The following is a 22,467-nucleotide window of genomic DNA, read 5'->3' as shown; positions in this document are numbered from 1 at the left end:
GTGAGGACCACACACTCCACTGTCACCACCTCCAGCACGGGGGCTGAGCACCCACTGCGCCACAGATACATGCACTGTGAGAGGGGGGAGCCCCAGACGACTGGGACCCTCCTCCTGGGTTCTAGTTTAGTGTCTAATAAGAGCATTCCCAAGTGACATGAACAAAACTCCACTGACCCCAGAGATTTAAAAAAAAAAAAAAAAAAAAGGCAGGCACAAGAGCTCACGCCTGTAATCCCAGCACTTTAGGAGGCTGAAGCAGGCAGATCACTTGAGGTCAGAAGTTTGATACCAGCCTGGCCAACATGGTGAAACCCCATCTCTACTAAAAATACAAAAATTAGTTAGGTGCGGTGGCAGGTGCCTGTAATCCCAGCTACTCAGGAGGCTGAGATGAGAGAATCACTTGAACCCAGCAGGCAGAGGTTGCAGTGAGCCAAGATCAAACCACTGCCCTCCAGCCTGGGCAACAGAGCGAGACTCCCTCTTATAAAAAATGAAAAAATAAAAAATAAAAGATCAGGCACACAGGATGCCTCATGCCTATAATCCCAGCACTCTGGGAAGCTGAGGTCGGAGAATCACTAGAACCCAGGGCAACACAGCAAGGCGCTGTCTCTATAAGAAATTAGCCAGGTGTGGTGGTGTGCACCTATAATCACAGGGGCTACTCGGGAGGCTGAGGTAGGAGGATCATTTGATCCCAGGAGGTACATCGTGCCACTGCACTCCAGCCTGGGTGACAAAGTGAGACCCTATCTCAAAAAAAAGGAGCCGGGCGCGGTGGCTCAAGCCTGTAAACCCAGTACTTTGGGAGGCCGAGACGGGTGGATCACGAGGTCAAGAGATCGAGACCATCCTGGTGAACATGGTGAAACCCTGTCTCTACTAAAAAAATACAAAAAATTAGCTGGGCATGGTGGTGCGTGCCTGTAATCCCAGCTACCCAGGAGGCTGAGGCAGGAGAATTGCCTGAACCCAGGAGGCGGAGGTTGCGGTGAGTCAAGATCACGCCATTGCACTCCAGCCTGGGTAACAAGAGTGAAACTCCGTCTCAAAAAAAAAAAAAAAAAAAAAGGAATTGCTAGAAAACAGTTAAAGGAACATAATGAAACATGATTTTTAAAATTTAAACCAAAAGATTTTTCTTTTTCGATTTGAGACAGAGTTTCGCTCTGCTGCCCAGGTTGAGGTGTAGTGGTGTGATCACAGCTCACTGTAGCCTCAACCTCCCAGGAATAAGCAATCTTCTCACCTCAGCCTCTCAAGTAGTTGGGACTACGGGCATGCACCACCATGCCTGGCGAATTTCTGACACTCTGTATAGGTGGGGTTGTACCATGTTGCCCTGCCTGGTCTCCTGAGCTCAAGGGATCCACCTACCTTTGCCTCCCAAAGTGCTGGGATCACAGCCCATTGTACCTGGCCAAGATTTTTCTTTAAAAAAAAAAAAAAATAAGCCTCTCAAACCCTGAAGACTCTCAAACATCTTCTTAGTGTATCTCACGTATCTATGCAAACATCATCTATCAGTAGGGTAGGTTTTGGAGTGATGACCTGGGGCCCTTGAAGGGAGGGCTGACTGGACGGCCTTGCCCAGGACCCAGCCTATACATTGCGGCTGTGCAAGGCTTGCTCAACTGGACCGAGGGCACGGCCTCCCCAGAGGCCAGCAAACAGTATCCCCAGCTGCCCTGCTGGGAGCTCTGAACACCACCACCTGACATCAGGGTCTGCACACAAATCATCACTGCTACCAAACAGCAGTAGAGACAACACAACACCCATTCATTTACTCATTCACTCCACGACTGTCTGTGTCAGACAGAGTCAGAGCCTGGGGTGATCACAGGCCAAGAAGATGCCCCTAGCCTTTAGTGCTTACTCCAGGGGGAGCCATCATCACCCTTGAATCACAGCTTGCCCTGAGGTGAGGAGCAGCCTCGCCTGCAGGGCCACTCTGGCTCCAATGGGAGCACCTGCAGCATGAGGGAGGTGGGCCCGGGCACCTGGGCCCCACTCTTCATTCCAGTCTCCCTCCTGCTCCTCTGACATCCTGCCAGGATGCTGGACAGGGGACCTCCAATGATGAGGCCCACCCTACACCAACCCCCCCGGCCCTCCTAAACCTGCCCTCCCCCGAGCAATCCACCACTCAGGACCCAGCTGCCCACCACGGGCCCTAGACCCCAGCCCACTGGACTCCTCTCCTGAGGCTCTCCTGTGGCCAACTGCTATCAAGGCCAACCAAAAGCGCCTCTGGAATTCAGCCCTGCCCCAGCGCGATGCCTTTCTCATCTGGTCTCAGGCTCCTTCCCAGGCATATTCTGCAGTGGGAACGATCAATCCTCTGACTGGAAATCCCACAGTGCCTGCCGAGGGAAGGCTCCCCACTGTCCTATACAACCTGCAAGGCACCTTCCGCCTCAGCTCTGTGCAGCCCAGCCCCAGATTCAGCCACACTGAGCCTCTCGGATCCACAGATCACTTTCTCTGGCAGCCCTGCTCTGAGCTCCCCACCCCACCAGGTCACAGTTCTCTCCCATAGACTCCCCGGTGTGTGTCCTGTACCCCTCAACCGCAGGGCTCTGGTGCTCACTCTGCCCGTCTCCCTTCATCCCCACCTCTAGACCATAAGCTCCATCTCACTGAGTGTGACACCGCCAAGGCCTGGAATGGTAATTAACACTTCGTTTTGGAAGCATTTCATATCCATCAAATACTGCCAAGCTAGTCTAAAGTACAGTGTGGGTCCAGGCGCGGTGGCTCACGCCTGTAATCCCAGCACTTTGGGAGGCCGAGGCAGGCAGATCACTTGAGGCCAGGAGTTTGAGACCAGCCTGGCAAACATGATGAACCCCTATCTAATAAAAATACAAAAATTAACTGTGTATGGTGATATACACCTGTAGTCCCAGCTACTCGGGAAGCTGAGGCAGGAGAATCGCTTGAACCTGAGAGGCCAAGGTTGCAGTGAGCCGAGATCATACCACTACACTCCAGCCTAGGTAAGAGAGCAAGACTCCAATCAATCAATCGATCAATCAAGTGCAGCATGGGGCCAGGCACAGGCAAGGGCAGTGACCTGGGGTTTGCTCTGACTCCTCGTGTCCCATCTTCTCTCCTCCTACCCATAGTCTAAATTCCACCCAGCCACAAAGGCCCACAGCAGGGCCGCCTCCTACTAGAAACAGACCCCATGTCCCTTGGCCTCTGACTTCCAGGTCACATGCTTTCCAAATCTACTGTAACATCTTATCTCATGATCCCCAGCCCTTCAAGGAAGGAATCCTGTTCTGTGACAGGTACTCCGAGCCTAGAGAACTTCTATCCCCGACAGCACCAAGAGGGATGGCTGAGCACCAGGGACAGGCTTCAGTCCAGCCAGGGAGACCGTGAAGACCAGGGAGACGCGCTGGCCCACTCTCCTGCTTGAGAGCAAACAGCAATCAAGAGGACAGGAATAAGGCTGTGAAAGTGAAGGCGGGAGGGAGGAGATTTGAGCTGCCTGCAAGTTTCTGGAAGGCAGAAGCTGGACAAGGACGAACTGGGCAAGGGGCAGGACGAGGAAGCAACCGGTTCAGAGTCTGCCACGGGGGCACCGCGGGGCGGGGACGGCCACTGGTGCCAGAAGGCTGAAGACCATGGACTGGCTCAGCGGAGGGCAGGAGTGAGGCTGAAAGCTGGAGGAGGGACTAGAAGAATGCGGGAGGGAACAGAAGCATGGGGAGGGGGCAGTGACTGACACTGTGGGGACTGGGATTCTCCCTGGGGTGACAGCCATGTTCTGGAATTAGACAGCAGTGATGGAAAATCAGTGGTCATAGCCGCACAACTACATGAATATACTGAAAATGCTAACTGTACACATTAAAAGAATGAATTTTATGATGTGTAAATTACATCTCCATAAAGCAGTTATTAAAAAAACAAAAGGGGGGGTGGGGGGCACACTGAAAGGCTGTGTTGGGAACAGGAGATCTCTCCCTCCCGCCCATCTCCACCCCCAACCCACCCCAACCCCCGGCCCAGGAAGTTTCAGGTTTCCTTCTAGGGAAATCCAGCCGGTTCCTGTCTCAAGAAGCTGACTATCTGGGGAAAGCTGAAGTGTAGCGTGGAAACCAGACCCCCAAGGAAAGCTTTATTCATTAGGAAATCACATGAGTCCCCAGGCCTGTGGATTAGCAGAACCCACCCTCCAGTCACAGAATGCTAAGGAACTCCCACCGGGAGGAAAGAGATTGAGGAAACAAATAATTTAGAGACAAGAGAGATTGAGAAAAAGAAAATAACAAGTAAAAACTAGGAGTCAATGCCCTCAGATTCAAGGAAATATATCCAACAAATAAAAATAAGAAGCTACTAAAAGGAAAAATTACAGCCAGGTACCACAGGTCACACCTGAAATCCCAGGCACTCTGGGAGGCTGAGGTGGGAGGATCACTTGACACCAGGAGTTCAAGGACAGCCTGGACAACTTCCCTACTAAAAATACAAAAAATTAGCTGGCCGTGGTGGTGCATACCTGTAACCCCAGCCACTCAGGAGGCTGAGGCACAAGAATCACTTGCACCCAGGAGGCAGAGGTTGCAGTAAGCCAAGAGGGCACCAGCCTAGGTGACAGAGTGAAACTCAGTTTAAAAAAAAAAAAAAAAGGAAGAAATAAAATGAGCATCCCAGAAAGAGGGGCGGGGGGAAGAGGAAATAACCAGATGGAAGGAAACTGTCAAAGAAATAGAAGGAAACTTGAAAACTGGCACTAGATAAGGATGCCCTCTCTCACCACTCCTATTCAATATAATTTTGGAAGTTCTAGCAGAGTAATCAGGCAAGAAAAAGAAACAAAGCGTATTCAATTAGGAAAAGAGGAAGTAAAGTTGTCTCTATTTGCAGACAACATGACTGTATATTTAGAAGACCCCATTGTCTCAGTCCAAAATCTCCTTAAGCTAATAAGCAACTCCAGCAGTCTCAGGATACAAAATCAATGTGCAGGAATCACAAGCATTCCTATATACCAATTAACAGACAAACAAAGAGCCAAATAATGAGCAAACTCCCATTCACAACTGCTACAAGGAGAATAAAATACCTAGGAATACAACTAACAAAGGATGTGAAGGACCTCTTCAAGGAAAACTACAAACCACTGCTCAAGGAAATAGGAGAGGACACAAACAGATGGAAAAACATTCCATGCTCCTGGTTAGGAAGAATCAATATTGTGAAAATGGTCATACTGCTCAAAGTAATTTATAGATTCAATGCTATCCCAATCAAGCTACCACTGATCTTCTTCACAGAACTGGAAAAAACCTCTTTAAACTTCATACGGAACCAAAAGAGAGCCCACGTAGCCAAGACAATCCTAAGCAAAAAGAACAAAGCTGGAGGCATCACACTACCTGACTTCAAACTATACTACAAGGCTACGGTAATCAAAACAGCATGGTACTGGTACCAAAACAGAGATATAGACCAATGGAACAGAACAAAGGCCTCCGAAGTAATGACACACATCTACAACCATCTGATCTTTGACAAACCTGACAAAAAGAAGCAATGGGGAAAGGATTCCGTTTAATAAATGGTATCGGGAAAACTGGCTAGCCAAGTGCAGAAAGTAGAAACTGGACCCCTTCCTTACACCTTACATTAAAATTAACTCCAGATGGATTAAAGATTTTCTTTCTTTCTTTTTTTTTTTTTTTTTTTTTTTTTTTTGAGATGGAGTTTCGCTCTTGTTACCCAGGCTGGAGTGCAATGGCGCGATCTCGGTTCACCGCAACCTCCGCCTCCTGGGTTCAGGCAATTCTCCTGCCTCAGCCTCCTGAGTAGCTGGGATTACAGGAATGTGCCACCATGCCCGGCTAATTTTTTGTATTTTTAGTAGAGACAGGGTTTCACCACATTGACCAGGATGGTCTCGATTTCTTGACCTCATGATCCACCCGCCTTGGCCTCCCAAAGTGCTGGGATTACAGGCGTGAGCCACTGCACCAGGCCCAGATTAAAGATTTAAACATAAGACCTAACACCATAAAAACCCTAGAAGAAAACCTAGGCAAAACCATTCAGTACATAGGCATAGGCAAAGACTTCACAACTAAAATACCAAAAGCAATGGCAACAAAAGCCAAAATAGACAAATGGGATCTAATTAAACTTAAGAGTTTCTGCATTGCAAAAGAAACAATCATTAAGAGTGAACTGGCAACCTACAGAATGGGAAAAACCTTTTGCAATCCACCCATCTGACAAGGGGCTAATATTCAGAATCTACAAAGAACTAAAGCAGATTTACAAGGAAAAAAAAAAAACATTCAAAAGTGGGCGAACGATATAAACAGACACTTTTCAAAACAAGACACTTAGGAGGACAACAAACATGAAAAAATGCTCATCATCTCTGGTCATTAGAGAAATGCAAATCAAAACCACAGTGAAATACCATCTCATGCCAGTTAGAATGGCGATCATTAAAAAATCTGGAGACAACAGATGCTGGAGAGGATGTGGAGAAATAGAAACACTTTCACACTGTTGGTGGGAGTGTAAATTAGTTCAACCATTGTGGAAGACAGTGTGGCGATTCCTAAAGGATCTAGAAATAGAAATTCCATTTGACCCAGCAATCTCATTGCTGGGTATATATACAAAGGATTATAAATTGTTCTATTATAAAGACACATGCACAAGTATGTTCACTGCAGCACTGTTTACAATAGCAAAGACCTGGAACCAACCCAAATGCCCATCAATGATAGACTGGACAAAAAAAAATGTGGCACATATACAACATGGAATACTACGCAGCCAGAAAAAAGGATGAGTTCATGTCCTTTGCAGGGACGTGGATGGATCTGAAAACCATCATTCTCAGCAAACTGACACAAGAACAGAAAACCAAACACTGCATGTTCTCGCTCAAAGTCGGGTGTTGAACAGTGAGAACACATGAGCACAGAGAGGAGAACGTCACACACTGGGGTCTGTTGGGGGGGGGGAGTAAGGGAGGGATAGCGGGAGGTGGTGAGGTTGGGGGGATAACACTGGGAGAAATGCCTGATGTAGGTGACGGGAGGATGGAGACAGCAAATCACCATGGCATGTGTGCACCTATGCAGCAATCCTGAAAGATGTGCACATGTACCCCAGAACTTAAAGTACAAAAAAAAAAAAAAAAGAGAGAGAGAGAGAAATGAAGTGAACATCCCAGAAAGGAAAAAAAAAAAAAAAAGAAATAAACAGATGGAAGTAAACTGTCAAAGAAATAGAGGGAAACTTTCAGTGAACAGCAGTTAAAAAAAAAAAAAAAAAAAAAAAAAAAAAAACCCCATGATGTCATAAAGCAAACGTCCTAAAACCTTCCTAAATGTTTCCAGAGAAAAAAACAGGTCACATGTAATGAGATGAGGACTGAATGGCATCAGATTTTCCAGAAGATACTAACACAACACCTTCATAGCTCTAAGTGGTAGTATGCTCCCAAAACATTTTGGAGCAGAGAGTTCTGGATTCAGGATTTTTCAGACTTTGGAATATTCTACTGGTTTAGCATCCCTAACCCAAAATCCAAAATCCAAAAGGCTTCAATGAGCATTTTTTGAGCATCACGTCAGCACTCAAAAAGTTTCGGATCTTGAACCTGGCATGGTGGCTCACGCCTGTAATCGCAGCATTATGGGAGGCTGAGGCGGGCAGATTTTAAGTCCAAGAGTTCAAGATCAACCTGGGCAACATGGTGAAATCCCATCTCCACAAAAAATATAAAAGTTAGCTGGGCATGGTGGCAGGCCAGTAGTCTCAGCTACTTGGGAGGCTGAGGCGGGAGGGAGGACTGCTTGAGTCCATAGGTCAGGGCTGCAGTGAGCTGTGATCGTGCCACTGCACTACAGCCTGGGTGGCAGAGTGGGATTCTGTCTCCAAAAAAAAAAAAAAAAAAAAAAGTTTCAGATTTCGGATTTTCAGATTAGGGATACTCAACCTGTAATTCCCAAACCAGAAAACTACACCCAACCAACCAACCATTCCACGGTGAGATGAGAATAACATGCTGGGACTCAGAGGGTTGACTGCCCACGTCTTTCTTAGGAAACTTTTTTTTTTTTTGAGATGGAGTCTTGCTCTGTTGCCCAGGCTGTAGTGCAATGGTGAGATCTTGGCTCAATGCAACCTCCACCTCCCAGTTTCAAGCGATTCTCCTGCCTCACCCTCCCCAGTAGATAGATTAGCAAGCGCCTGCCACCACGCCTGACTAATTTTTTGTAATTTTAGTAGATACGAGCCTTCACCATGTTGGCCAGACTGGTCTTGAACTCCTGTTGGCCAGACTGGTCTTGAATGGGGGGAAAAATGAAGATATGATACAGACACAATGCAAAAAGGCGAAGTAAGGGGGTATTCCAAAAGCAACAGACTAAAAACCTGACCTCAGGTAATCCATCTGCCTCGGCCTCCCAAAGTGCTGGGATTATAAGCATGAGCCACTGCGCCCGGCCAGAAATGTCTTAAGTAATTAGTCTCTTGGGATATTACTTGAGAAATTGCTCTACCTAAATGAGGAAATAAAGCGAAAGATAACACCCTCAGGAGAACAGGAACAAAAAGGCACAGGGTGATGGCTAGAGAGGTGGCTGGAGAAGAGTCGATTAGAGAAGAAAGACACAGAGAACCAGCGTGAGATGCTCAGAGGACTTTACAAAACAAAATAGCCAGAAACTGAGTGAGGGCAGCTCACACCTGTAATCCCAGCTACGCCTGAAGCAGAGTGGGGAGGACTGCCTGAGTGCAAGGAGTAGGAGTGCAGTCTGGGCAACACAGGAACACCCCATCTCTAAAATAGTTTATTTTGAGACATAGTTTCGCTCTTGACGCCCAGGCTAAAGTACAGCAGTGTGATCTCGGCTCACTGCAACCTCCAGATTCCAGGGTTCAAGCTATTCTCCTGCCTCAGCTTCCTGAATAACTGGATTACAGACGCACACTACCACGTCCAGCTATTTTCGTGTGTGTGTTTTTAGTAGAGATGGGGTTTACCACGTTGGCCAGGGTGGTCTTGAACTTCTGACCTCAGGTGATCCACCCACCTTGGCCTCCCAAAGTGCAGAATCATAGACGTGAGCCACTGCGCCCGGCCAAAGAATTTGTTGTTGTTTGTTTGCTTGTTTTTTGAGAAGGAGTCCTGCTCTGTTGCCCAGGTTGGAGTGCAATGGCATGATCTCGGCTCACTGCAACCTCTGCCTCCCGGGTTCAAGCAATTCTCCTGCCTCAGCCTCCCAAGTTGCTGGGCCTACAGGTGCATGCCACGACGCCTGGCTAATTTTTTGTATTTTTAGTAGAGACGAAGTTTCACCATGTTAGCCAGGATGGGCTCCATCTCCTGACCTCATGATCCCCCCGTCTCGGCCTCTCAAAGTGCTGGGATTACAGGCGTAAGCCACCGTACCCAGGCCAAAGAATTTTTTTTTTTAATTCCACAGAATAATTGAAGATTATGAGAATCGGGAGAAAATGAAGGCATGATAAAGACACAATGCAAAAAGGAGAAGGAAGGGGGGATTCCAAAAGCAACAGACTACGTGAGGCAGACTACAAAAGGGCCAAATTTTAACCAAAAATGACCAAAAAGAACCCATCTGCCATGACTGTGAGGCTTCTTCCCGGAGGAGCCCAGGGTTGAGGATTCGCGGTGAATGAAGAAGTCCTGCCATCCCAACCAGCCTGACGGTGACAGCCAGCATCAAAGACACCAGTGCTGCCTACTGCCTGTGCCCAACTCTTACAGCCAATCTATGATCGGGGGGTGAAGGTCTTGGTCTCTGTCAACAACCATAACAACATCCAGTGTAGCCCCCAAAAGGAAAGGTGCAACAGCATAAAAGAAAAAGACGGGGTACTGGTGTCCAACTGGTGTGCGTCCTCGTCTTCATCCGTGGAGAGTCTGAAGACACTAACAAAAGCTGGCCAGGTGCAAGGATCCATTAATTCATCAAATACTTATCCCTGCAGGCACCAAGGATGTAGCGGCAAACAAAGCTGACACAAACCTCATCCTCGGGCTGGGGAGAGGGATGGGCAAGGAAGTAACATGTACAAGATGTTAAGATGGTGCTAAGGAGAAAAGCAAAGCAGAAAAAAAGGCTAAGAAGCATATGGCTGAGTGGGTGTACTGGGCAAAGAAACTGCGACTGAGCCCAGGCAGCCAGAGGACTCCCTAAAAAGGGTGACGTGGGACTCTTCCGTGAAGGATCCCAAAGGTAAACAGGCTCACATCATCATTCAAAGTCTTCAAAGACGACCAACGCAAAAGCGAGTCACTGGACTATTAAAAACTTAGAGAAGACAGTGGGTAAAAGGGGTACTTTGGGATAAATTCTAACTCTCTATGCTGGTAAATCAGTAAGTATTATTTACATTTGAAAAATCAAGAAAGAAGAAGCAGATTAGCTGGTATTAAGAAGACAGGCCAGAGAGGGCTAGGAAGCCGGAGGACTCAGGAGGCGAGTAACAGCAACTTTGTATCTTACATGTTTCCACTCTGTTTGCTTTGTTGATAATGTGGGCAGCCACTGATGTAAAAGATACTTTTTAAGTACCTCAAGTATCATTCCAGAGGCTGGAGTGCTCTAAGAACACTCCCTCTCTAAAGTTTTATTCAATGTAACAGACTGGGAGCTGGGAATTTACTTTCTGATACATCTGATGGGCTGCTATCCACCTCCAGGTCCCACAGACAGACTGTACAAACAGGACTCAGCTACTTATTTCCAGGCTGCCTGCAAACTGACACTCAAGCCTCCCATGGTGGCATGAGCCTCCCAGGAGCTGAAGGCCAGCCTGGGCAACACCGAGAGTGAGACCCCATCTCTTTTGTTTTGTTTTGTTTTTCTTTTTTGAGACGAGGTCTCGCTATGTTGCCCAGGCTGGAGTGCAGTGGCCATTCACAGGCGCGATGCCACTACTGATCAACACAGGAGTTCTGACCTGCTCCATTTCCGACCTGGGCCGGTTCACCCCTCCTTAGGCAACCTGGTGGTCCCCCGCTCCTGGGAGAGAACTCATCTCTTTAAAAACATACAAAAACCAAAAAACTAACCCAAGAGTGAGCCCCACTTATCACCCCATCTTCCAGGTGCTGTGTCAACATGGTGGGGAACAAAGGTGAAATAATCTCTAAGTGGATGGAAAACAGCGTCCGAGGACCAGCCCTGCGCTCGGAGTCAGAGAAAAGGGGCTGGGGGTGAAGGGACTGGTGAAGGAGAAACAGAGCGGATGCTGCCAGAGAAAAGAAAGAGGGTCTGGTGCAGGAGGGGGCAGCCACAGCTTCTGCTCTGCCGATGTGGCGCAAAAGCCACAGGCGACACCTACGCAAACGGGCAATGGCTGGGCACCAATAAAAACAGGCTGCCCTGGCAGTGGCCGGACCCAGCCCACGGGCCAGCCTGCCTACCCTGCTAAACACACAGGCAGTGGCCTGCCCCCTGAGCCTGTGCCCCCGTCTGCAGTAGAGGGCTATGGTGAGAACAAAATGCGATCCTGCACACGAAGGGCTAAGCAGGAAGTGCCTGGTAGATGACACGTGTCCCCACAATTAGGAAGTGCTTTATAAATATCTGGCACTGTCAGAAGCCTCCACTGCTGCCCTCTAAAGAGGCTCGGAAAGGGAAGAAGGAAAAGGGGAGAAGGTGAAGACTCAGAAAAGGGGAAATGCAGAGGGAAGCGGAGCCGCAGACTGAGGGAATCGCAGGCGGGCATCCCTGTGGAACAGCAAGTCTCTACTGCTGTCAACGCCTGTCACTTCCCCACCAGGCTGTAAACCACTTACGGGCTCAGGGCCAGGGTCCCAGGTCCCAGGTGCTGGGAAGCTCCTGCTTCAAGCTGAGGACATCCACGCTTGTGCACGGCTCACCTCCTGTGGCTCCCAGAGCTGCCAGGTCCCCCATTTTGCAGGGTAGAGGGGTCACCAGCCCAGGAAGGGCTCTCCCCACCCTGGAGCACTTCACTACAAAAAGTCCTTCATTCCTTTATCAACCCATCACTAAAGAAGTATTTACTGAAGCCTCCTGATGTGCTGGGGCCCAGGGGGCTCAGCAGTAAGAAAAGCAGACATGGCCCCAGCCCTGGCAGAGCTTGGCAGATCATCCTGCACTCTCCGATTCCCCACCACGGCCTTCCCCTCGGGCTCACTTCCTCACGGGGATGTCTCTGATTAGAAACTGGGTAAGTTTCTGCCTCTGCCCCATCACACTGCACCCCTCCAGGAAGGCCAGGACCCCCACAGCACAGGTGGAGGAGCTGACAGAATACAACTGACCGAGGCACACCTGCTTAACCAATGACAGCCTGAGACTTGAAGGGAGAAGGAAGACTGGAAGAGAAAAGGCAGTGGGACACGAGCTCCTGCATGCTTTCTACCCCAAATATTCAGAATTCTTAACATGGTACCCCCAATCAAACACAGGCCCGGTGGACAATTTCCTGATCACTCACCAGCCAGGTGACTTCACCTTTCCCATCCGTGTACACCTGGCTGTGCTCCCTGGCTGCTTCTCAGAGCCCAGTCTCAATCGCAACATGACAGACAGCTACTGCCTCCTTCAGTTTTTCCCACAACTAACTCAACAGCTGGAGGTGACACAGCTCCAATGCCCCTATGCTGAGGGGTGCAAGCTGGAACCTCACAGTTGGGGGGTCCTGCTGCTCCTGAGAGATGGGTGGAGCCTGACCTTGTGGAAAATGAAGCCAGATGGGTCAGAGCTGTGGGAACTCAGGGCTTGGGGCCACTCACCTCGTCTGGGCTTGGGGAAGCTGTCGTGCAGCCAGAAGACCACCTTCTCCACGAAGTGCTGGATTTCACATTGCTCGGGGCCGCGGACAAACACCATCCAGTCGTGGGTAAAGCCCTCCGTGGTGGGCTTCTTGCGCAGTTGGGCACGGTGCCCCAGCTCTAGCCTCACCTGGACGGTGCACTGGAGGGAGAGAGAGGTGAGGACCGGGTCAGCACACGGCTCCAAGCAGGGGACTGTCCCCTCACCCACAGAGAACTTTCCACAGAGACTCGCAGCAGTGCGATACGCTCTCAACCCAGTGAGGAGTATACAGATGGCTTCCCAGCGTGCCAGCACCTTGCCGCGGACGCCCGTGCCTTCTCCCCTCCACAGGCCCACGCAGTCCCCGCGTCTCCTCCCATCCTCCCTGTCATCCTCAATTCCACCCGCACAGCCTCCTCACTGGTCCCCAGCTCAGCCCAGCTCACTCCTGCCTTGGGGCCACGACACTTGCCTAGGATGCTCTGCCCCTGGGCTTCCCACACTGGTGCCTCTTGTCACAGGGCTCTCAGCTTGACTGTCCCTCTGCAGGGAAGCCTCCTCTGACCACCCAATCCAAAAGCATCCACCACCGCTCTGATCACTATCACAGAGGTTGCTCTTCTGAGCACTTTCATTATCAAAAGTCATCTTACTGACAGCTGTCAGTGTCTCTGCCACCTAAGCTTGTTGACTCCAGCATTTTCATTCCCACACACGCACTCATCACAGCGCCTCCCGGAGGCCCCTCTCCTTCCCCTAAGTCATCAGCTGCAACACTGGCTTTCAGTTTCAAAAGCAGAGTGGGCGGTTCCCGAGGAGAAGGGAGAGGCCAGCCTGCACCCCTCCGTCCCCCACCCCCCACCCCGTGACTGGTCCCAGGTGGGCCTGCAGCCTGGGCAGCCCAGTTCCCTCCGCTGAGCCCATCATATCTGACACTTTGCCCTGAAAATACAAGGCAGCTCAGGCCAGTTCCACGCCACTGAACACAAAGCCGCATGCCTTCAAAGCACTCTTCATACCTAGGTTGGCCAAAACCACCAACAGAGAACCTACAGTTAACATCTACCCTGCTTTGTAAAAACTTCTCCAGACTTTTCATAGATAGGCTCTGACACCTACTATCAAATGCAAGAATGTTACAAAATAAAGCAGCAGCCAAGTGCACACTTGCTTCTAAGTGCTGAGACAGCCAGGAGCCAGCCAGACCGTGGCCTGAGTCCCACAGCCTCCCCTGGCAGAGCCGCCCTCCCGGGCCCCAGACCAGACAGCTCCCAGCTGTGCCTTTCCACCCCATCACTCGGCAACTGGCCAGGTGTGTCCCAGTGGCTGCAATCCCTCCAGTACCTGTCCCTTTTCTGGCATTCCGAGGCCCCATTCAGACCCCCGCCACCTGGCTGACTGCCCCACTCCCTCCCTCCCTCTCTGTTCCCCCCTGAGCTCTCAGTTGTCACGCAATGGAGCCAGGGCAGGCAGATCTATCGCCTCCACCCCTGCCTACCATGTTAAAGCTTTCCACGGCTTATCACTCTCTCAGAAGGAAGCCTGAGGCCCATGCACGTCTTCTACGCGAGTATTTCCTCAATTCTGTCTCTTTTTACATCCTAACCTTTTGAAGTCAGAGTGCACCCTGTATGCACAGGCACACTGGTGCACACACACACACACAGAAGCCGCTCCTGAGTTGGTGGCACTGTCTTGGTAGCTCACAGTCCCAGAACTGAGGAAACGCAGGAAACACACAAATTCCAGCTCAATCTCACAGCCAGCCCCAGACACACCAGGAACGTCCACTCCTCTCTGCCTTCGTCTCTCCTAGTGCCGCAGCCTGGGTGCCCAAAGCTCATTTTAAAACTCTACTCATCCCGAGTCCCAGCTCACACGCTGCCCTCTTTCCAGGGCCCTTTCTGGCAGCCATGCTGGAGACCAACCCTGAGTCCCCACAGAAGCCTGTGGGAAACTCCACAGGAGCACCTTCATCCCACCCTACCCCCGCTCCGGCTCCTGGGTTGTTGACGGCAGCCCCCAGAACCCCTGTGAACTCTGAGAGCAGGGATGATATCCTGTTCGTCCTCTTAGCCTCTACTTGAAACCACGGTACAGCAGGCCCGGATGATGCTGGATTAATTAAACCAGAGAGCCTCTCAGGTCAGGGAGTTCTGATGGTGCTTTGGAGAGGGCAGGGCCACAGTGGCAGATAAGGACAGGTCGGTTCCAGTGTGCCGAAGAACTGGCCAGAGAGGCTGAGGGAGGGCTCTGTGCGCACAACAAGCCAGGTCAAGAAATGAGGCGGAGGTGTGCAATTCGTATTTGCCAACTTAAAAAGTAAATTAAAACATGTACGTGATACAGATACACAATTTTTGTCAACTAAAAATTAATTTTGAAAAAGAAATGGGGCAGAGGAGATTCCTTTGGCTCAGGAGGATCGTCCCTCTGGAGTTTCCTGGAAGAAGAGGGCAGGGACTCTCTAGGGACCGAGCATACTGCAGGGGGGCCTGGGATCAGGCTGGAGTGTCCAGATCAGACGCAAAAGAAATAACCTGTTGTAAGTAGATGAGACACAGGAAACGGTCTGAGTCAAAACCCCCTGGCCAACTGCGTACGGTCTGGGGTGCAGGCAGAAAAGGGTGAATAGCAAACAAATGGCAACTCAAGCCCATGAGGAGGAAACCAGGAGGAGTGGTTGGAAAAGGTGTGAACACAGCCCGAAACCGGAGAACGGGCAGGACCCCAGGGTGAAGGAAATTCAGGTGACTCCAGGATCTGGGCAGCAGAGACATCGATGTGGGAACAAAGTGGGGGTAGATGAAAGATCAGGCGAACTCCTAAACCCCCGGTGCTGCGGATTTATGACCATCTCGGGTAAAAGTCCCACCACCAGACATGTGAAGTGAGGGCTGAGCTTCGGCACAGCAAAAATACTCAGACCAGGCACAAGTGTTTATATGAACAGCAATGCATTCCAACAGACCCAAACAACCCTGACATTAGCCCCAATCGGCTGTAACCACCCTCTATGCTTACACGAGTGGGCCTCTGCCTTTTTCTCTAAGAAACAGGAAGGCAATCCCTGCCCCGCTGGGAGGGTTACAGGTCAAAAGGAAATATACATATATATCATGGGAACAGCCCCATGACTCGGGAGAATGCCCTCTGCTTCTGTGGCGCTGGCTCACACACAATGACATCGTCTCCTCGGAAGCACTTATTCACTGACCCGGCCACTCAGACCTCGGCCGACTTCCCGGTATTTTTGATGACAGGGAGTTCCTACCCAAGGCACGCAGGCGGCAGAGCAGTTATTGTGAAAGAGTGAAAGACCGCCGTTCCACTGGAGAGGGGGAGGATGGAAGCCCCAGAACTCCGCCACAGTGGCCAAAGTAAACAGGAAGGTTCCGAGGCAGCCACGGGTAATCTTCGCAGCCGGCAGGCCGGGCCCAAAGCACTGGCCGGGCGACACTGATGCCCTGGGGGCTGGCGCCAACTTGAGCCTCAACACCCACAGTTTAGGGCACACCCCAGATTCGACCAACAGATGCAAAGTTCCGGCGCCTGGCCTGCTGCACCCAGGGGACTGTGGAGAGCTCAGGGGGGCACTCCCTGCAATGGTGGGGCAACACAGAGCCTCTGCTGTCGTAGTGAAAAAGGAATCACGGATTCAGTAAGACGCTCAAGCCACGTCAACGCGAGGCAAAAAGCCGAGCCCTGGCCAACGCCTTTGACTTGTCAGGTCACGATAATTTATTAGCACAGCTAAGGCAATTCCATAGCCAAGGGTAACCGCCCCCTCTTCCCCCATGCCACCTGGACTCTTTCCCTGGCCATTAGAACCAAAGAATTGAAGCTAATCAATTAGCTCTCTCTCTCTAGGAAGGGTGCCTGGCTGCAGAGGCTAACTGACAGGCTCTCCAGAATGTCTCAGAATGAATGTATCTGATTGGTCAGTAGCTGGCCCCCAGCTTTATCCCAGCAAGTTCCTTGAAGGCACCAGGAACGCCAGCTGCTAGGAGGCCACTTTTTGGAACCTCTGGAATGGATGGCTGGAAACGACCCAGGGGGGCTTTGGTCTTGGGAATTCCACTTCCCTGAACCTCTGGGATCACCCTAACACCCACTTCCCAACAAAAACCCAGAGCAAAGGGGAACCTTCCAGGACGGTCCCACAAAGAGCTGTCCATCTCACTTCTGGAAAATCATCCAAAAGACAGCGGACAGAGGGATGGGCACAAGTGCTCCGAGGGCCATCTGGGGACAGTTAGGTTTGGGCAGAGGGCCTCAGCTGGGACACTGCCCTCTCTCCAGGCCAGCTGGCAGAGGGCACTTGGAACCAAAGGGCCCAAATGCCAAATCAGGCAAACCAGGCAAACAGCCCCTCGAGGGCAGCTTCCCGGGGGCTGTCTCGATGCCGCGTGCACATCTCCCCAGGTGTGGGCTACAGCAGCCCTCGCCTGGCAGAGCCCCGAGCCAGCCTGGTTCCAACAGCTCTGCACAACTCCAAACTTCCTTCAGCCAACGCATCCCACTTCCTGCAAGCGCTGCACTACGCCTGGGCCCTGGAAGGCAGGTCTTTAACAGCCGGTTTATCTGAAGGCCTCCCCTGGTCTTCTGGTGGGAATTCTCAATAGATGCCCTTCCTCTGAGAACCTGCACTTCACCAAGTGGTGTAATTACACCTGGAGTTCAGCTACTTCATCTAATTCCCTCGGAGGCAATGATCCCCTTCCTTCCCAGGAGAGGAGGGCACTGAGGAGTCTTTTCCCCCTTCAGCCTAAATTGATTTTGAGGTCTTCCCAGGCTGAGCACGAGAAGAGGTGGCAGGGCTTGGGTGATCCCATGGAGTGACGGCAACATGAGACCCAACAGAACACTCTGCAGAACCTTCTCTCACAAGGCCCGGTGGGGCCCCTCAGTGGCAACACCGAATGAGAAGGTAAGAGAGACAGAGAAAGATGAGTGCCCCTCTGTGACAGTCCTCCGAAGCGAAGAGCTGCTCACCCAGAGGGCAGGGGCCTCTCAGTGACAGCTACATGGGGCCCTGGTCCCCTAACGGCTGAGACACTGGGACAGGGGGCCAGCACCTCCACCCCTCTTCTGGCTCCATCTGTCCTCTGACCCAAGGCACAATGACTAAGCATTGAGAAGGCACTCAATGAATTTCTCTCTGGAAGCTCTCTGAGAGGTAATTTGCACCTGGAAATGCAAGTTCCCCTTTATAGGGTCTGCAGGTTCCTGCTCAGACCGACTCTGACCAGACTGTCAGAGGAGGCCTAGGACAGAGTATTTACGAACCAGGTGCTCACAGATGTGTAGACAGGGTACCAGGTATCTCCCAGGTTCTCCAGGGGGTGGGGGTGCAGACTTGGGGGATTTTTTGAATGTGCACAACCCCAATAAAGGCATCTGTCACCAGACCAGGTGGGCCTGGCTGCAAAGGGACTGATTCCTAGCTACTTGGATTTAACCAGCACCTGGCAAAGCTGAGTGCAAAACCTCCCTTCACGAACCACAGGGGCACAAAGGGAAACAGGACCCTCGTCCCTGCCCTCAAGTGCCTCACAGTATAATCACTTTAGGACAAAAAAACGGCAGGTCAGTTTTCCAGGCAGCAGCCTCAGAGGGGGGAGCAGGCGGGAAATCTGTCACACCGAAGCCAGCGACCTAGGTAATTCAGAGCTTTCCAGGCAGGCTGGGGGAAGGAGCCGAGCTGCAGGAGCAGCCTTGCCTGTTGGTAGGACTGCCTGAGCCTGCATTTCCGCATCTGTAAAATGGGCCCCTGGCAGCAGAAACAAACTTTCCCTGCTGAAGAACGTCGTTGCAAGGCAGCCGCTCTCAAATCCAAACCCAGGAGAGCATCTGCAGGACCAGCAAGCAGCAATTCCGGTGTGGGGGCACTCCCGGGTCCTTGGGAAGAACGAGACTGCCCAGATGCTGACACCACCTCCCAGTTCCCTAGGCAGCCCCAGTCCCCGTGACCTGCTCCCAGGCCCTTTCCCAATCTCTTCGGCATATGCTCAGCCTTATCCTTGTCACGTCCCAGTCCCCTCCCCCGGCCCCAGCCCAGGAAACAAACCACACTCCTTCCAGACATAACCCGTAAGTGAGCGGGGAACTCGCTCATCCCCCTGCCAAAAACAATACAAATACCACAGACAACACCAGCACAGACTTGGGGCGGGCGGGAGGGAATCAAAGTGTGGGTTTGGGTTGGGGCAAAGAGAACCAGAAAGGCGTTTTGCTGGCCACGGGGAAAAGATGTCAACGCTGAGAAGCTGGGAGCCCAGAGCACAGTGGAAAATCCTGCTTCTTTGTTGGGGGGTCTGAAAGTCCTAGAGGAAAGCAGGAGGGCAGAAAGAGAATCAGAGCCTCTCCAAGCCAGCAGCTGGGTGGAAAGCCGCACTGCTTCCCACTAGATGAGGCACTAGCAGATTTGTGGTGTCTGGGGGCCCGGGAGGAGTGGGGGCCTGGGTTCTGCCGGATTCGAAGCCTTTTCCCTGTGTCAACGTTTTCCCTGTGTCAAGAGTCCCGCAGGGACTATATTGCCAACTCACCTACTTAGGTAAAAGACACCATTCTGTCCAGTTTCCCCAGGGGACTCCAGCTCTGTGAGGAAGGAACAGAGCCCTTGGGCCTCTCTCAAATTAGCATGAAAACTCTACTGGGGAAGCAGAATCAGCCTTTGGGTCCAAACACACTTCCCTCTGGGAGCAGTTTCCCTTGCAAACACTTGTGAAGGAGGGAGACCATCGCCATCGATGGAACTTCCTGCGACCATGGAAATGTGTCTGCACTGCCCGCCACAGTGGTCAGTAGCTCAGCAATGGTGGTGACTGAGCGCTTTTAAAATGTGGCTGGTGCGGCGGAGGAACCGAAGTTGTCATTCGAGCTAGTTTAAATGTAAATCAGCCACAGATGCTGGTGGCTGTGGTACTGAGCAGTGCCAAGCCAGCTCTCTCCCATGCCTGGCTACCTGAACGAGACCTTTATCTCCCTCTGTCACAGAGCAGGAATGCCACCAATTTCCACCGTCCACTTACATAAGTGACAGCCATCCAGACCTCCAGGGCCCCGCACATCACAAGGGGAACAGACATGCTTTGGCCTAGGACATCCCCAGGGACTAAGGAAGGAGGACAAGGGGCCATACCCTATACCTCTGTGTGCCCAACAGGACCTGCCCAGAGGCGGACTTCATTGAAGTAGACACTAAAGGTACATTTCATTTGGGTTCTTAACTCAATACAGATTGGAAGCAACAGCTCTGTCCCTTCGGTGGAAATCAACTCACACCACGCCATGGAAATCCACCAATCAACTGCCGCAAACTCTTCTTTACCTCTTAAGAGGAAGGCAGCAGCACCTACACCAGATGTGAAACCATGGGGATTGGGTGCCAGAAGCATGAGACACGTCTCCATGACCCTGTGCCACAGGCGGTGGGACGGGCAGGAGGGAGGTTCCTTGCCCCCCACCTATGAAACCACAGCGCTGCTACAGTGGTGCCAGCAGCCAGGGACAGCCCAAACTGCCCTCTCTAATGGTGGAGATTTCAGCTGCCACCCCCACAGCCCCACAACACCTTTCCTGGCCTGGAGCCCCTGAAAGCCAGGGCAGCAGGGGAGGAGAAAGAAACGATCCCATGGTGAGGGCCAGCAATGGTTCTGAACTCAGGGAAGACAGGTTGGGGCAGAGTTGGGTAAAGAGGGTGCCAGGGTCCAGGAAGACCTCGTGTTTATGAGAACCAACACAGACCAATGGGGAGGGGCCATCGGGAGCGTTTAGGGAGGTTGGGAACCCACCCACCCTGGGTTTCAACTGAGTCTCTAAGATCCTGGAGGTGGGGAACAAAGAATGAGGTGGAAGGAGGGAGAGGGTAGTGGCTGAAAGAGACATCAGGACTTATAGGCTGAGGGGCATTAGATGAAGTGGGAGATGCTGAATGCAAAGGTTGTGCCAGAGATTGCAGTACTGTGAAGCCACAAACCAGACTGGGAGGAAGATCTGGACTGAGGTGAAACGTGGGGAAGCCTAAATCAGGATCCCAGGGGTGAAGCGCGCCCAAGCTGAGGGCAACAGCGGGCAGCGGGTGACTCAAAGGTCTGGGGGATCCAGGTCAGAGAAGAAACTGCTCCTGGTCCTGGCCTAAGAGCAGAGGGTCTGAAGGTGAAAGAGATAGCCCCGCCGGGTCCGAGGGAGAGTGACCAGGGCCTGAAACTAAAAGGGGGCTGAGGCAGCAGGGTGGGTCCAAGAAAGAAGTCTGAAAAGGCCAAGTACAAAGAGAGGGGGCACCCCAAACAGGCCTGAGTCCCTGCAGCAGAAGACAGAGGCCAGGGTCCCAGGGAGTCAGAGGAGCTCAGGCTAGGGTTGGAGGACAGAGGGATGCTCCAGCTGCAGCTGGGGCAGAATCAGAGGGGACAGAAAGCCCAGGCACAGGTAGGGGATGGGCGGAGAGAAAGCTCAGGCTGGGCCTGGGTTCAAGGAAGAGAGGCCGCAGAGCAAGGTCCCAGGGGGCCGGGGACGCCTTATACCCGAGCTGAGGTAGAAAAGACGACAGGCAGCAGGTTGGGGACTCTAGGAGTTTGAGGCGACTAGGGGCCAAGGGTCTAGACAGGACAGGAGACAGTGACTGGCCCAGGAGCCAGAGGGGGAAAGGTCTACAGGGCAGATCCGAGGGGTCCCGGGAGGGGTCTGGACGGGACCGAGATCCCAGGAAGCGCCTGGAAGGAGCTTTGGGCCAGACTGAAGTCCCGAGAGCTGTCTTGAGGTCCCTAAGCCGGGCTGGGGTCCCCAGGGGCGTCCCAGGCGGGTGCGGGTGAGACTGGGGTTCCGAGGGGTCTCCCGGGGGCCTCCGAGCCAGGCTGGGGGTCACCAGGGGCGTCCCCGGGGGCTCCGGGCCCGGCCGGGGTCCCGAAGGGCGTCCGAGGCGCCCTGGCCGGGCCGGGGGTCGCGGATGGGGGAGGGGCGCCCCCGCCCCACATAAAGGCCTGGGGAGCGCCGGGCGCGCACAAAGCGAGCGGGCGGGCGGGCGCGGGGCGGGGAGGCCGGGACCGGGGAGGGCCGGGCGGGCCGGCGAGAGGAAGGGGGCCGGACGGGCTGCGCTGGGGCGGCGCGGCCGCTCCTCACCTGATTGTCCATGGCTGGCGCCCCGCCCCGCCCCCGGGCCCCGCGTCGCTCGCCGCCGCCGCCGCCGCCGCTGCCGCTCAGCGCCGCCCCGCCGCCCTCATTGTCTGTCAAGCTCCGCCGCCGCCGATCCCGGCCGCCCGCTCGCCCGCCAGCCCCACGGAACCGGAAACCACCGCCAGCCCGGGTCGCGCACCGACCACGGGCCCCCGCCGCCGACTCGGGCCCGCCGCATCGACTGACAGCCAACTGGGCCAATCGGCGACATAAACGGCCGCTCGTGGCGCGGGACTTCCGGCCTGGTGGGGGCCTGCCGGGCTGCGGTCGGAGGGACGAAGCCCGCAGCCAATGGGAGGCCGGGACCGGAGGGGCGGGAGGAGGGAGGGAGGGAGGCGCGAGGCGAGCCCGGCGGAGGGGAGCGCGAGGTGTGCGCCGCACGTGGAGGGGGGCGGGGGCGGGGGCGGGGGCGGGCGGGCGCGCCGCGCCTGCGCGCTGCGGCCCGCAGGGGGCGCTGCCTCGTGGCCGGAGCCTCCAGGGC

The 22,467-nt window shown here is 52.9% G+C and overlaps 1 protein-coding gene across 2 annotated transcripts in view; it reads right to left on the bottom strand.

Annotated features, from left to right (window-relative positions):
• MLLT1 (MLLT1 super elongation complex subunit) overlaps positions 1-22,170 on the bottom strand; it is a 75,211-nt gene extending 53,041 nt beyond the window's left edge. For both annotated transcript variants that reach the window (XM_039466157.2, XM_039466158.2), the window contains exons 1-2: positions 21,933-22,170; positions 12,791-12,971 (exon numbers count right to left, since the gene is read on the bottom strand). In XM_039466157.2, coding sequence (XP_039322091.1) covers positions 12,791-12,971; positions 21,933-21,944 — 193 coding nt within the window. In that variant the 5' untranslated portion in view covers positions 21,945-22,170. The remainder of the gene's footprint in view (positions 1-12,790; positions 12,972-21,932) is intronic.
• Positions 22,171-22,467: the final 297 nt, after the last annotated feature.

The sequence above is a fragment of the Saimiri boliviensis genome, chromosome 14 (genome assembly GCF_048565385.1).
Source record: "Saimiri boliviensis isolate mSaiBol1 chromosome 14, mSaiBol1.pri, whole genome shotgun sequence".
Taxonomy (NCBI): domain Eukaryota; kingdom Metazoa; phylum Chordata; class Mammalia; order Primates; family Cebidae; genus Saimiri; species Saimiri boliviensis.
The sequence above is the reverse complement of the archived record's forward strand: the minus strand, read 5'-3'. Positions and strand labels throughout refer to the sequence as shown.